General features: G+C 33.6%; 1 protein-coding gene across 3 annotated transcripts in view; it reads right to left on the bottom strand.

Annotated features, from left to right (window-relative positions):
- The window catches only part of LOC114332776 (NHL repeat-containing protein 2), a 64,563-nt gene that overhangs the window by 41,730 nt on the left and 7,963 nt on the right, over positions 1–14,870 (bottom strand). For all 3 annotated transcript variants that reach the window (XR_007697825.1, XR_007697826.1, XM_028282551.2), the window contains exons 2-3: positions 11,143–11,309; positions 578–1,196 (exon numbers count right to left, since the gene is read on the bottom strand). Coding sequence is in view for 1 of the 3 variants with exons in the window: in XM_028282551.2 (XP_028138352.1) it covers positions 578–1,196; positions 11,143–11,309 (786 nt within the window). In the remaining 2 variants the exon portion in view is untranslated. The remainder of the gene's footprint in view (positions 1–577; positions 1,197–11,142; positions 11,310–14,870) is intronic.

Raw genomic sequence — 14,870 nt, 5'->3', positions numbered from 1 at the left:
ATTTTAATCGCATTTAATTGGAAATTACCAGATATTATTTGTATTCTTGCAAAGTTCTACAATCAGTTTATTTAGTTTCAAAGTGAAATGTATAAATCTTTAGAAATTGCTACTTTTAAGTGCTTAAAACGCATAAGTAGATACTATTTTGCTATTACTCACGAGGGTTTTTCAAAAGAAAGCGATTAGGCTATTCTGGGGATTTTATAGTACATTTTAATCGTGTTTAATTGAAATGCTAAAAGTAAGTTTAATTTAACTGGACCAACTTGGGAATTAAAAATACAAGATCTTAAATATTTACTAATTAATGGAACAGATTTTGCAAATATTCTCGAAGCATTGCTTTCGCTTATGCCGAAAAGTAGATGGCGGTTTCCGGTATTACCGGAAATGGCCGCAAGATGTCAATATTTTAGATGTGTAGATCAGCTTCAGTGATGGGGAAGAGGAAATTTTCACACTCCCATTCTTGTATTTTTTAATTACAAAATAGTTCGATAAATAAATAAGCTTCCACTTTTGTAATATCGTAAACACAAACTCCCTTAATGTAGTTATATATCTCTTACCTTACCTGCAACAGTTTCAACTTTTTTGTTTTTCAAATCTACTTTCCTAATTGCATGGTTTTCAGTATCCGCAACAAACAGTATATCTCTATTTTGGAAGGTCAATCCTTGCGGATTATTAAATTCAGCATCTTCTAGACTACCATCTTTAAACCCTAATTTATTTCCACCTATTTGTTGAATAATGGTACCGTCTTCCTTTAAAATTAATATTCGATTATTGCCTGTGTCCGAAACAGCCAAAATTTCATGGTTGTTTTCATCTAGGATGTTAGTAATTTTCCCTGGAAATAACAATGGTCCTTTCAGATCAGGTAATAAGTGGTAGGCAGACTTAATTGGTAGTTTGTGATTGGAGATCAAGTTTTTTTCCTTATAAAACTTCAACGCGTTCTTAATATAGAGTATAAGATTGTCCTTATGTCCCTCTCCGGTCAGCATCACTATAGGGTTTCCAGTAGGGCCTACGACAAGTAAGGTAGGCCAACAATGTATACCACAGTTTTTCCACATATCTGAGTTAGAGTCATTAACCACGGGGTGAGATATGTTGTATCGTTGGACTGCCGCTAATATGTTGGAAGATATTTTTTCATTCTCGAATTTGGCACTATGGACACCGACCTAAAACAATTTATATATTTATAACTTATATACTTTGGATAAATAAATAAAAAAAAAGACTAAGTTTTCAATCTAATAGCAGATAAAATAACGTCAAAAATATTACTCTACATCCCACCAGATTGAAAACAATGGGAACCTTCTCTGGTTACACCTCCGAGGCTTCTAAAATTTGCAAGCCATAACGAATGCTGAGACTAAGGAAGATAAGGGAATTTTACAATTTATAATTCACGTCCCATCTGCTCAGCGCGGTAAAGGTCCAACGAGAATGGTTCCCTTCGTACTCCAATCAGAGTAAACATGTAAATCAAAAATGAATAACCATTTTCAATTTCGTTGCAACACGAAACTACAGCCGCACCATATTCTAGTTCAATCAGAGAGTACAGCAAGCACCTCTACCGGTTTCGAAACTTATTAGTCTCTCATCAGGAGACACATATGCTGCTCTCTCTGACCCAACCAGGACAAACCCCGACGTGCAGTCACGGACTGCAACGAACGAAACGGCAGGGATGCCCTAGCGGCAACTGCTAGCAAAAGACGTAAGTTTTCAATCTAATAGCACATAAAATAACATCAAAAATATTACTCTACATCCCACCAGATTGAAAACAATGGGAACCATTTTTTTCAATGGGATTAGAACCATCGGAGGTGTAACGAGAGAAGGTTGTTTTCAATCTGGTGGGATGTAGAGTAATATTTTTGATGTTATTTTATGTGTTATTAGATACAAAACTTAGTCTTTTGCTAGCAGTTGCCGCTAGGGCATCCCTGCCGTTTCGTTCGTTGCAATCCGTGACTGCACGCCGGGGTTTGTCCTGGTTGGGTCAGAGAGAGCAGCATATGTGCCTCCTGATGAGAGACTAATAAGTTTCGAAACCGGTAGATGTGCTTGCTGCACTCTCTGATTGAACTAGAATATGGTGCGGCTGTAGTTTCGTGTTGCAACGAAATTGAAAATGGTTATTCATTTTTAAATAAATAAAAGTTTTGTATAAGTAGGTATATAAGTTTTCACTATTGCTAGCTTCACAGAATACATATTTAATTAGGATTAATAAGTCATTAAAAACTTAATTCTTAGTCTATGGAATTCATACATTAATTTTAACTAAATTTCAAACTAGCATAAAAAATGAGATTATCATTGTTTATGTTGGCTTTGAATTATTTATTTACCTCATCAACCGGATGAAGCCCACTTTCCAAAAATATCGTAATCAGTTTCAAATGAACGGATTGACTATCTGAGGAAGTTATATACAGAAGAACAACAAATGACGTTGCCACCACAAACACCGGAAACTACTATAAACAAAGAAGGAATATGTAAGCAAGTATGAAGTAAAAAAACACTTGAAAAACTAAAGAACAGAACAGCTTCAAGTAGAGAGCTACCAACTGAAATGTTGAAATATGGGGGAGCGACAATGATGGATCAATTGACAACATGAATTAACAAGATTATAATACACAAAAAGGGTGAGAAGAAACAACCGGAAAACTACAGAGGTCTCAAATTACTAAATACTACACTAAAGCTTACAACTAAACTTTCGCAAGAGCGATAAATCAGCTCGTAAATTTAGCAGATGAGCAACAAGCTTTTCGTACGGGAAGGTCATGTACCGGGTGTCCCAATAAGAATGGCTCTCGGCCATATCTCAGGAACCGTTTATAGTACAGCTCTGAGAAAAAAATATTTATAACATAAGTTACTTCGGGAAAAGCCTGGAAATTATTTTTCCACCTACCTCTACCGAAAGTATACTTTTCCGGACCTGATTGTAGGGAGCAAAGTTGTACTTTTCCTCCCTAGGGAGGAAAATATTTTTCCTCCCTAGGGAGGAAAAGTAAAAGTGACGTCATAATATTTCATTCATGAAATATAACTTACTGACGCCCTGTATAATATCTATTTTCTATTACGGAGTATCTATACATTTTAACGTTTATTTATAAAACATCCTATATTTTGCAGAATGGTAAAAAACAGTAAATTGTTATTTTGATTTAACAATGTTTACATTAATAATTTGACTTATATTTGACAGCTGACAGTTATATTGTACCTACTTGTTGTTTTAGTTCTAATAAATTTTGTTGGTTAGTTACATAAATAAATTAAGTAAAAATGACAAAATTACTTGTTATTTGAGGAAGGTGGAAAAACCATATGTATAACATGGGAGTAAAGTGCCTTTTCCTCCCTTGAATGATTACTGCCCTCCGCTACGCGTCGGGCAGTAAACTTCATTCTCGGGAGGAAAAGTTACACTTTCCTCCCTTGTTATACAAATAGCTATTACACCGCTAGAGGGTGTAATTGAATATCAAAAATTAAAAATCAAAATTTTACAAAATTTACCTAATGAAAGAGCACTGGAAATCCAATCTTCGTTTTTTCATAAAATTCTGCGCATATTTGATTTCACAAGTTTAAGTCTACCTTTGCAAATAAGAGGTGGGGTGAGTGGGAATCTTCTTATGAAAAAATGGCTGTAAGTCCAGTTCTGCTAAATCGAATTTTACATACTTAGTCTTGTTGAAAACAGCTCTTTTTCGTCAATGTAAGTGTCTTATTTTCAAAATAGCCTAATAAGTAATATGCCAGCTAGTAGGCGATATTTAATTATTTTTGGAAATCTAGTTTTCTTAATATTAAATACAAGTATGCATTTTTAATCCTGTATTACAAAATTAGACCAAATTAGCAACAGAATACCGAAAGCCGCATGTCGATATCTTTTTCTATCTCGAGATATCTTAAGAAACGTGTAAATTTTAAACAAATGTTAATGTAACCGGTAAACGAAGTTAAGGAAAAGTAGTGTGCTATGGAAAAAACAAAGAAACATTTTCCAAATGTAAACGTATATAATTATCTAATTAAAACAACAATAAGACAAACAACACTATAAACTATAACAAAGAAATAAAAGCAACTACTTACTTAGTGACGACCTAAAGGTTCAAATTGTTGCCCATCATTTTCGATGTAAGCATTTACTCTTTCAAGAGTAAATTGAACAGCAGTCTCAATTTCTGCTTTCGCAATGCTTTGAATGGCGTTTCGTATTTTCTAGATAATGTTTTCTCGAGTAGTGGGTCTAGCGGCAAAAACAAGGTCTTTAATCCGTCCCCACAAATAAAAGTCTAAAACAGTTAAATCTGTTGCTATTCAATCTACTCTTGAAAGAGTAAATGCTTGCATAGAAAATGATGGGCAACAATTTGAACATTTAGGCAGTCACTAAGTACTAAGTAAGTAGTTGCTTTTATTTCTTTGTTATATTTTATACTGTTGTTTGTCTTATTGTTGTTTTAATTAATTATATACGTTTATATCTGAAAAAAATATTTATTTGTTTTTTCCATAGCACACTACTTTTCCTTAACCTCATTTACCGGTCACAATAACAGTTGTTTAATATTTACACATTTCTTAAGATATCTCGAGATAGAAAACTTGGACTAATTTTGTAATACAGGATTAAAAATGCACACTTGTATTTAATATTTTCCAAAGAAAACTAGATTTCAGAAAATAATTAAATAACACCTCCTAGCTTGCATATTACTTATTAGGCTATTTCGAAAATAAGACACTTACATTTACGAAAAAGAGTTGTTTTCTACAAGACCAAGTATGCAAAATTCGATTTAGCAGAACCGGACTTACAGCCATTTTTTCATAAGAAGGTTCCCACTCACCCCCACCTCTTATTTGCAAAGGTAGAATTAAACTTGTGAAATCAAATATGCGCAGAATTTTATGAAGAATACGATGATGGGATTTCCAGTGCCCTTTCATTAGGCAAATTTTGTAAAATTTTGATTTTTTAATTTTTGATATTCAATTACGCCCTCTAGCGGTGGACCTACAATTATGAAAATAATTTCCAGGCTTTTCCTGAGGCAACTTTTGTTATAAATATTTTTTCTCAAAGCTGTACTATACCTGTTCCTGAGATATGGCCGAGGGCCATTCTTATTGGGACACCCGGTACAGATGCAATATTTGTTATAAATCAAATTACAGCGAAATCATTAGAATACAATAGACCCGCATTCCTATGTTTTATGATGACATCGAAATCATTAGATAAAAGAACCAAAATGACTATCTACAGAACATTGATTAGACACGTAGTAACCTATGGTTGTGAAACCTGGGTAATGACGAAAAGGGATAAAGCTAAAGGACCCAGAGAAAAATACTGAGAAAAGTATATGGCCCGGTGTAAGAGAAAGACGACACATGTGGAATCAGGGAAACAACGAGGTTAATGAATTGAATGAAGGTCATGATATGTACGATTTGTGAAAAGTGAAAGACTATCATGGGTGGACATGTGCATAAACCATAGACATATACAGGGTGTTTCATTAAGAATTGTCCATATCGTAACTGGAGAAACCTTAGCACAAAATACGAAGATTTAACCCAAAAAAACACTTAAATAAAATATTCTTCCTTACCGAGATACAGAATGTTTTATTACAAATGTTCTAAAATGAGTTTAGCCCATTGTTAAAGCACCTTTTAATATTTTTTGTTCAAATTTGATACACAGTTTACATATTATTATGTTAGGATACTTTAACTAGTTTTAAAAGATAGTTTTCCGCTGTTACCAGAGACCCATGATACTCTGTCTATGTTAATATACAGGGTGTTTCATTAAGAATTGTTCATATAGTAACTGGAGAAACCTTAGCACAAAATACGAAGATTTAACTTAAAACACTTAAATAAAATATTTGTCCTTACCGAGATACAGAGTGTTTTATTACAAATATTCTAAAATGATTTTGCCCATATTGTTAAAGCACCTTTTAATATTCTTTGTTCAAACTTGACACACAGTTTAAACATGTTAGGATACTTTAACTCAGTAGTGGGCAAACTTTTTTAATGGGGGCCACAAAATTTAAGAAATTCTAGAGGAGGGCCATAATTATAGAAAAAATCCGTTTTGGGTTAAAGCGGGCCATATACTATCCATTTCGATGGATCCTCGGCGGGCCGGGTTAAATACTTACAAGGACCGGAGTTGGTCCGCGGGCCGTACTTTGCCCATCACTGCTTTAACTAGTCTTAAAATATAGTTTTCCGCTGTTACCAGAGGCGTGCCGTAGGGATATATACTTCCTTTTTCCCTTTCCCCCTTTACAATCCACGCCACTGTCGTAATAATCATTTCAGTATGTTTTTTTGATTCTTCGTTACTTTTTACGTAAATATCATCCTTTTGTCTATATGCGATAGAGTAAGTAGTTTTTAAGTTATTTGCGTTTTAACGTAATGGATTCAATAATATTATATTTTTAACACATAATCTTATTAAATTATGTAGTTTAAAATACATAGTTTATGGAACCATTGTCTTTAGACGCAAATAACTTGAAAACTACTTAATTTATCGAAAAAGTAACAAGGAATCAAAAAAATATGCTGAAATGATTATTAAGACAGTTTTTTTTTTTGAAAAATGGCTTTGGCAGAGCCAATTAGCCAGACTTGTTTCTAACCATCTTTTAAGACTAGTTAAAGTATCCTAATATGTGTAAACTGTGTGTCAAGTTTGAACAAAAAATATTAAAAGGTGCTGTATCAGTGGGCAAAATCATTTTAGAATATTTGTAATAAAACACTCTGTATCTCGGTAAGGAGGAATATTTTATTTAAGTGTTTTAGGTTACATCTTCGTATTTTGTACTAAGGTTTCTCCAGTTACTATACGGACAATTCTTAATGAAACACCCTGTATATTAACATAGACAGAGTGTCATGTTGAGCAAAGTGACGACACCATCTTTTTTTGGCTGAGTGCTGTTTCACTCTTACGCATAGTAAAGCTGCGACAGTAGTCCTCCCCTTCCGTGCTTATACCCCGCTTAGTTTCATGTTAGTTTCTCGATACAATGTGCTAGAAAGAGATACCGCAAACCTGTCTAAGAGATCTTTCTGTCAGGAAGCGCGGAGGGTAGCCTCAGTCTATGTTAATATATACGTCTATGGCAGAGACAGGACGATAAAAAAACAACAAAGAAGAAATTACAATGGAAACCGATAAGAGGGGGAAAAAAAGGAAGGCCCAGGACGAGATGGTTGGATGACGTGCAAGACGACCTGAAAACCATGAACATAAGACAATGGAGAAGAAGGGCACAAGAGAGATCCGAATGGAAGGACATAGCCAGACAGGCAAAGACCCATCCATGCCAAAAGAAGAAGTTACCCCACCTCATCTAATGATAAGTTGGAATGTAGGTAGAAAAATTTTTTTCAGATAGCTTTCAATCAATATCTTTTCTTTAGGTACCGCTTTGGAGGTCTAGTCCTGTTAAATCCTTGATGTTACGCAGCCACAGCCATGTGATTTGTTGTCTGCCAGGACCACGCTTTCCTTCCATTATTAGTTGAAGGTGATATCTCTTGTGTCTGAATATGTGTCCAAAATAACATGTCTTTCTTTTTTAACTAATAGTCGGAGAGATAGAAGCGGATTTTGTGCGTGATATGAAAAAACTATAAGGGCATATGTTGAATTAGTTGTGTACATGACTTTCACCAACGGCCGGAAACCAGAGTGCAAACCAGGGCCGGAAAATAAGTAGTCCATGACATAACTAAGTAAAATCCCCAGAGCCGGAAACCACAGTGGGGGACGAGGTTAGCTATAAGGGGTCAAAGTCGCGGTTTTTATTTTTTTTGTGACGCTCCTGATCGAGATAGTACACCAAAATTTGGTAATAAGTAGGTCTTGACGTAACTAAGTAAAATCTCCAGGAGAGGAACGCTGCGTGACCGACAAAGGTGTGGGGGCAGGGGTGAATATGAAAATTATAAGGGATTTTTTGTGACGTTCGTGATCGAGATAGTGAACCAAAATTTGGGAGTAAGTAGATCATGACGTAATTAAGCAAAATCTCCAGGGGCGAAAACCAGAGTTGGGGATGAGGGTAGTTTTAAGGGGTAAAAGTCGCAGTTTGTATTATTTTTTTTGTGACGCAGCACAACATTTGTCCCCCACGCAGCGTTCCGCCCTGGAGATTTTACTTAGTTACGTCATGACCTACTTACTCCAAAATTTTGGTGCACTATCTCCATCATCAGCGTCACAAAAAAATAATAAAAACCACGACTTTTCGCCCTTATAACTACCCTCGTTCCACACTTTGCAACGTCGCAAAAAACCCCTTATATTTTTTATATTCACCCCTACCACCCCCCCCACCCCTAGAGATTTTACTTAGTTACGTCATGACCTACTTATTCCAAAATTTTGGTGCACTATCTCGATCATGAGCGTCACAAAAGAAATAATAAAAACCGCGACTTTGACCCCTTATAACTGACCTCGTCCCCCACTCTGGTTTCCGGCCGTTGGAGAAAGTCATGTACAAAACTAATTCAACATATCCCCGTATAGTTTTTTTATATTACTTATCCGCACAAAATCCGCTCCCAGCTCTTAGACTATAAGGAACTATAAACAAGGTAATAATAGGTACTTAAACAATATTTACACTGTAATGCAGGAAGATGTCAATTCGCTACAAACCAGAGGGTTATTTAAAAAAAATCAGAATATTATATTCAAGTTCAAGTAGACTTCGAGTATTTAACTGTTATGTATTATAACTCTCCTATGCACAGTAGAGGCATGGACCCTACAGAAATAAGCAGTACATATTTATAACATTATTCGAAATGTGGTGTTGCCAAAGGATGATGCGTATTTCGAGGATGCATCGAGCTACCAAAGAAAATGTGTTACAAAGAATAGGACAAGACCAAAAGCTGATCTGAACAGTAAAACATAAAAAACTCTCATATGTTGGTCATGTAATGATAAACACCAGATCCTACAAGTTATCATGCAGAGTAAATTGAAAGAAAGCTGAGGGCCAGTTAGAAGACGAATCTCTTGGCTAAAAATCTGACACAGTGGATGTGTAAAACAGCCTTAAAATTGTTTAAACAAACTTATGTGCGCCAGAATGGTCGCCAACGTCCAATGAGGATATGGCATGGGAAGAAGATGTTTTGTCGCTTATGTTAGCTATAATTAGTAGGGGCTCACAAAGGTTGGATTTATAATAAGTGGGGGGTAGAGTTGTTATGTTTTTTACTAAGAACAGTGATTTCCAAATATGTCAAGAGACCGTAAGACTGCTTCCTGTGATGACTAATACTTTTACATTAGAAACTTACTTTAATTTTTTACGTTTCTACTGACCTGTATTAATTTTTTACTACCATAAAAGTTTTAGTTATACTACGAAGAAAAAATAACAGTATCAATTCAAAATTATTAGCTCTTATTGAACACATACGTCAAGTCTTTTTCATCTATTGTTTATTACCTCTTCCATGTTTTCCTAATATTTGGTCATTATCTTTCCCTCCCATTTCACAAATAGCACACCATTATTTTTTTCTGACATAGTACTACTTATCATGTAAGTAATGTCAAAATATATAAACTTCCTGTTTTTAATTCATATTAAGAGCGTAAGAGCCAAATTTCCGGCCAAAATGCTTTTAAAATGCATTCATTGTTTTCGATCCCGGAAAAAACTAATAAATATTTTTAAAAAATTTAAACGCAGAATGAAAGATTACATTATTACCGAGGGCCGAAAGTCGCTTATAATAAAAAAAGGTTTCTTTGAAATATTGAAATGAAATATATATATTTGAAATTAAAAATCTCACTAAATTTTCTCTTCTTTTTCACCCTTGTAACTTATTAAAATAAACATTATAGAAGTTTTCAGGGACTTTCGGCCCTCGGTAATAATATAATCTTTCATTTTTCGTTAAAATTTTTCAAAAATACTGATTAGTTTACTCAGTATGCATTTAAAAAGCATTCGTCCGAAATTTTGCGCCTACACTCTTAAATACAGAGTTTTCAAATTTACCAGCTATAAAAATCATATTTCCAAAATTAAAACTTATGTAAATCGTGAAAATTAATTTATTTCATCTCTAAACGCAACACTTGATATTCTGCCAATTTCTATAAAAATATTTAATACAAAATCTTTTAAGTGGAATTATTAAGGGACTTGCATAAAAACATAATATGATATATTTAAAAATACGCGTAAAATATTCTTAAACCTTTATCGAAAAAAAAATTGACTCTGTTTTTTTAATTCTGACTCTTTGTCTACTGTTGGGATTCTGTTTATAATAAGAGAAAATTATACTTAACATTAAAAAATTCTTTATTTCAATGTTTTAGTGCCATAGATATAGGTTTTTAAGAAAGCCTATTATCTATTTCAGATATATGTTAGTTACCTGATTAGGTTCTACATATTTATGGAGTCAGTATGAAGAACTGACTGAAAAAAGTGCAGATTTCAGGTTTTGTCAGGATGAAGACAAGACTGCAGAACACTTTCTGTGTAACTAGCCAGGGCTGGATAGGATAAGGCTCAATATATTTGAGCATTATCAACACGAGCCCTACGACTTTGTAGATGTGTCACCAAAGGCCAATTGTCGCTTAAAGACTTTGTGTAAAAAGACTGGGCTGAAAGGACAACTTTAACATAAGGATGAGTCACAATAGACCTCTTAGGATAAGCCACAATAGAGAGAAAGGATGCTTAATATAAAAATTTCAGAAAAAAATATTAAAATGGAACCGAGTTGTAGCGAGTTAAACGCAAAAAACGAGATTTAATTTTTTTTATTTCTAGGGTAAAATTTCGATGTTGACAATGTTCCCCCACATAAAATTAAAAATAAACCTCATGTTCACTGTGTGGTCAGTATCACGAGAAATAAGCGTTTTTTTAGGGTGTGCTGCTCATCTACATAATATACATATATGCATAGTATTTGTTGTGCATGTGCATAACACAGAACTCTGTATCTATTACTAAGAAATCTACTGAAACTGATACTTACCACAACTAAACCATCTTCTATTGAAAATTTGTTTTCAAGTTCTCTCAAATCAGGAAGAATATGCATACAATTTATACAGCAATACGTAAAAAAATCTAAAATAACAATTTTTCCTTGGAGGTGTTTCTTCATAGAAAGAGGCTCTGATGTATTGAACCATTCCAATCCTAAAAATTACAGGTACACTGTGACAAAAAGCAACTTTGCTAATGGTTCTGATATTATTTTCTTGTGGCATGTCTAAGTTAAATAAGTATTATGTTTATATGGGGTTAAGCCACAAATGAAGACCTAAGTGGAAGAATGAGGTATGTCACATTTTCTAAAATTTTGAGGTTCCTAGCAAATGAAGGTGATATGTGACTTCTCCATCATATGAAACTTACACTGTACCTCTAAAAGGCTTAATAACATTGTTATTAATATAAGAAGAAATATACACATGTGAGAGCAGCTATATCTCCTAACGAAAGGTCTGTAACGAACCAAGGTCTTGTTAGCATCAGGCTATAAATTTTTGTATACAGCATGTGTGATACTCTCTTGTGTCTATTGTGATACTCATATTTTTATTTTCCACAAGCAATGTACACTTTTATATATTTCAATGAAGTCACCAAGAACTTCATTAATATGCTATGACATTTTCCAATACATATGTAGAAACATATTTTCAACTGCAAAATAACTTAAAATTACAAATCTTTAAACAAAAAATTTAAACAGTTCACAACGAAGGATTGTTAAAAACTGAGACCTGTTCAGGTATACCTGAAGCCACACACACATCAGGTTTACTCACCTGTCAGGTAGAACTGATCAAATTTCCATCAGGTCTCAGGCTGGCCACTCATCACGCTCAGGTAGGTACACCTAACAGTTACACCTGAACAGGTAGACCTGTCCTGTGTACCTGATAGCGTGTGGCGGAAATAAATAGCTTTTCAGGCGGCCTAAAGCCGCTCTGAGATCTGATGAAAATTCGATCAGTTCTACCAGACAGGTGAGTAAACCTGATGTGTGTGTGTGTGTGTCAGTTTCGTCAGGTATACCTAAACAGGTCTCAATTATTAACAATCCCTTGTTGACAGTTAAAATTTTTAGTTTAAAGTTTTGTAATTTTAATTTGTTTTACTGTTGAAAATACATTTGTAATTATTCAAAAATGTCATAAAGTATTAATCAAGTGCTTGGTGACTTCATTGTAATATTAGACTAAGAGCCGCTATAGGTGAAAATTCTTAATCATTTTAGGCACGACGGGACCCTATAACTTAAATAGTAGAACCTAAAAGAAAACGTTTGAACACTGTGCCGTCACTTTTCAGTGGCACATGCGTCTACAGTGGCGCATCAAACTTTCCACTTATGGACGGGATACATAAATAAAAAAATACCCTCATTAATTACCAGAATTTAATTTTTTTCATTTTTTTAAGTTTTATGTGATTAAGACATAAGATTCATCGTAATTTTAACCCACCCCCCTCTTCTCCCAGCCCCCACCATCAAAAACTTTATTTTTTGATTTTATTTTTTTTTGGTGGGATGCAATCAATTTTAAAATTTCAAAAAATTTACACGCATAGTTAAGGGTTTTATAAAACACGTCTATTTTTTATAGACCTGTAGGTTGAGTGTACATAAGCTCAAAAAAATTAAAAAATTTTTTTTTTTGAAATAAAGTATATAACTTTTTTTGGGGATAGCTGCAGATCTAATTTTTTCTTAGTCTTGTGTATTTTATCAAACACTATATTTCCAATTTTTTTCAGATTTTTCTGTAACATTGGTCATCTTCAAAAATCCAAAAAACTGTTTTTTAAGGGGGTTTTGGGGGGTTTGAACGTGTTTTTCTGATTTTTAAATATTCTAAAGAACTCAGTTACTTCAAGTTACATATAACCTATAAAAAAAATGATTTGATATATTATGAAGTCTATAAAATAGGGAAAATCCCCCAAAACCCCCCAAAAAACAGTTTTTCGGATTTTTGAAGGTGGGGAGACTTACGGAAAAATCTGAAAAAAATTTAAAATATAGTGTTTGATAAAACACACAAGATTAAGAAAAAATTAGACCGGCATCTATTCCTCAAAAAAAGTTATACGCTTTTTTGAAAAAAAAATTTCTTTTAATTTTTTGAGGTTATGTACACTCTACCTATGGGTCTATAAAAAATAGGCATGTTTTATAAAAGCCTCAACTATGCGTGTGAATTTTTTGAAATTTTAAAATTGATTGCATCCCACCAAAAAAAAAAAATAAAAACGAAAAATGAAGTTTTTGATGGTGGGGGCAGGGGGAAGGGGGTGGTGGGTTAAAATCACGATGAATCCTATGTGTTAATCACATAGAACTTAAAAAAATAAAAAAAATTTAATTCTGTTAATAAGTTCTGTTAACTTTTAATTTATTTATCCCGTCCATAAGTGGAAAGTTTGATGCGCCACTGTCGACGCATGTGCCACTGAAAAGTGACGGCACAGTGTTCAAACGTTTTCTTTTAGGTTCTACTATTTAAGTTATAGGGTCCCATCGTGCCTAAAATGATTAAGAAATTTCACCTATAGCGGCTCTTAGTCTATATACAGAAGTGAACCTTTGCTTATGGAAAATAAAATATAAGGAGTGTCACAATAGAGACAAGAGAGATGATAATTAGTTACCTATTAAAAAAGTAGATCCTGATGCAAAGAAGACTTCAATTTGTTGGAGATCTTTGGTGTGGGGATATAGCTGCTCCCATTTGTGTACAGTAGAGTCACGCTAATCTGAACTTCGGTAATCTGAAAATCCGCTTAATCCGAAACAACATTTGGCAATAGATTTAGAGACCAACCGACTTTTTGTCTTAAAAAACGGTATTTGATCGTACGTCTCAGATGAATGTGTTCTTTTATTAAGGGGATGGGTACGTATTTTCGGCTGCAATGCTATTCAAATGGGGATTCATTTTTTTCGAATCCTGAGAAAATTAATACGTATTTTTGAAAAACCTAAAGCAGAATGAAAGATTACGTTCTTACCGAGGGCCGAAAGTCACTGAAAACTTCTATAATGTTTATTTTAATAAATTACAGGGGTGAAAAACTAAGAAAATGTAGTGTGATTTTTAATTTCAAATATCTCATTCAAAGGAAACTTTTTATTTATTCTAAGGGACTTTCGGCCCTCGATAATAATTTAGTCTTTCATTCTGCGTTTAAATTTAAAAAAATATTTATTAGTTTTTTCAGAATTCGAAAAAATGGACACCATGTCCGTGGTGATATTTTCCAAATCGAACATTCGCTATCTTTGTCATACAACGCACTGAGTCAAATAGATTATGATGACAAGACAGTGACAGTTTTAAATATTTGACATGGCGTCGGGAATATTTTGAGTTGTTGATTAAATAATATTGATAGTGTTAAGACGTGAACTTAACAAAAAGTTATTTATTGTTTATTATTTATGGAAGATCCAAGCAGAGAATACATCAGGATATATTTTGTTTGTATTTTTTTGTTAAAGATGTTCAAAATTGTAAAGCGTTCCATAGTAACAATATATTATTAAAAAATCACTTTAACACTTGTCCTCTTTTCTCATATAAATTATTACAATCACTAAATACATAGTTAGTGAAAAAATTATCACATTTATTAACTGAATTAATAATTTGCAATTATACAAATAACAGTTATCCAAGAACATTCAAAAGCCATCTCTTTAAAGTTAAT

This window comes from Diabrotica virgifera, chromosome 4, assembly GCF_917563875.1.
Source record: "Diabrotica virgifera virgifera chromosome 4, PGI_DIABVI_V3a".
Lineage (NCBI taxonomy): Eukaryota > Metazoa > Arthropoda > Insecta > Coleoptera > Chrysomelidae > Diabrotica > Diabrotica virgifera.
This window is presented reverse-complemented; position numbering and strand designations above follow the sequence as displayed.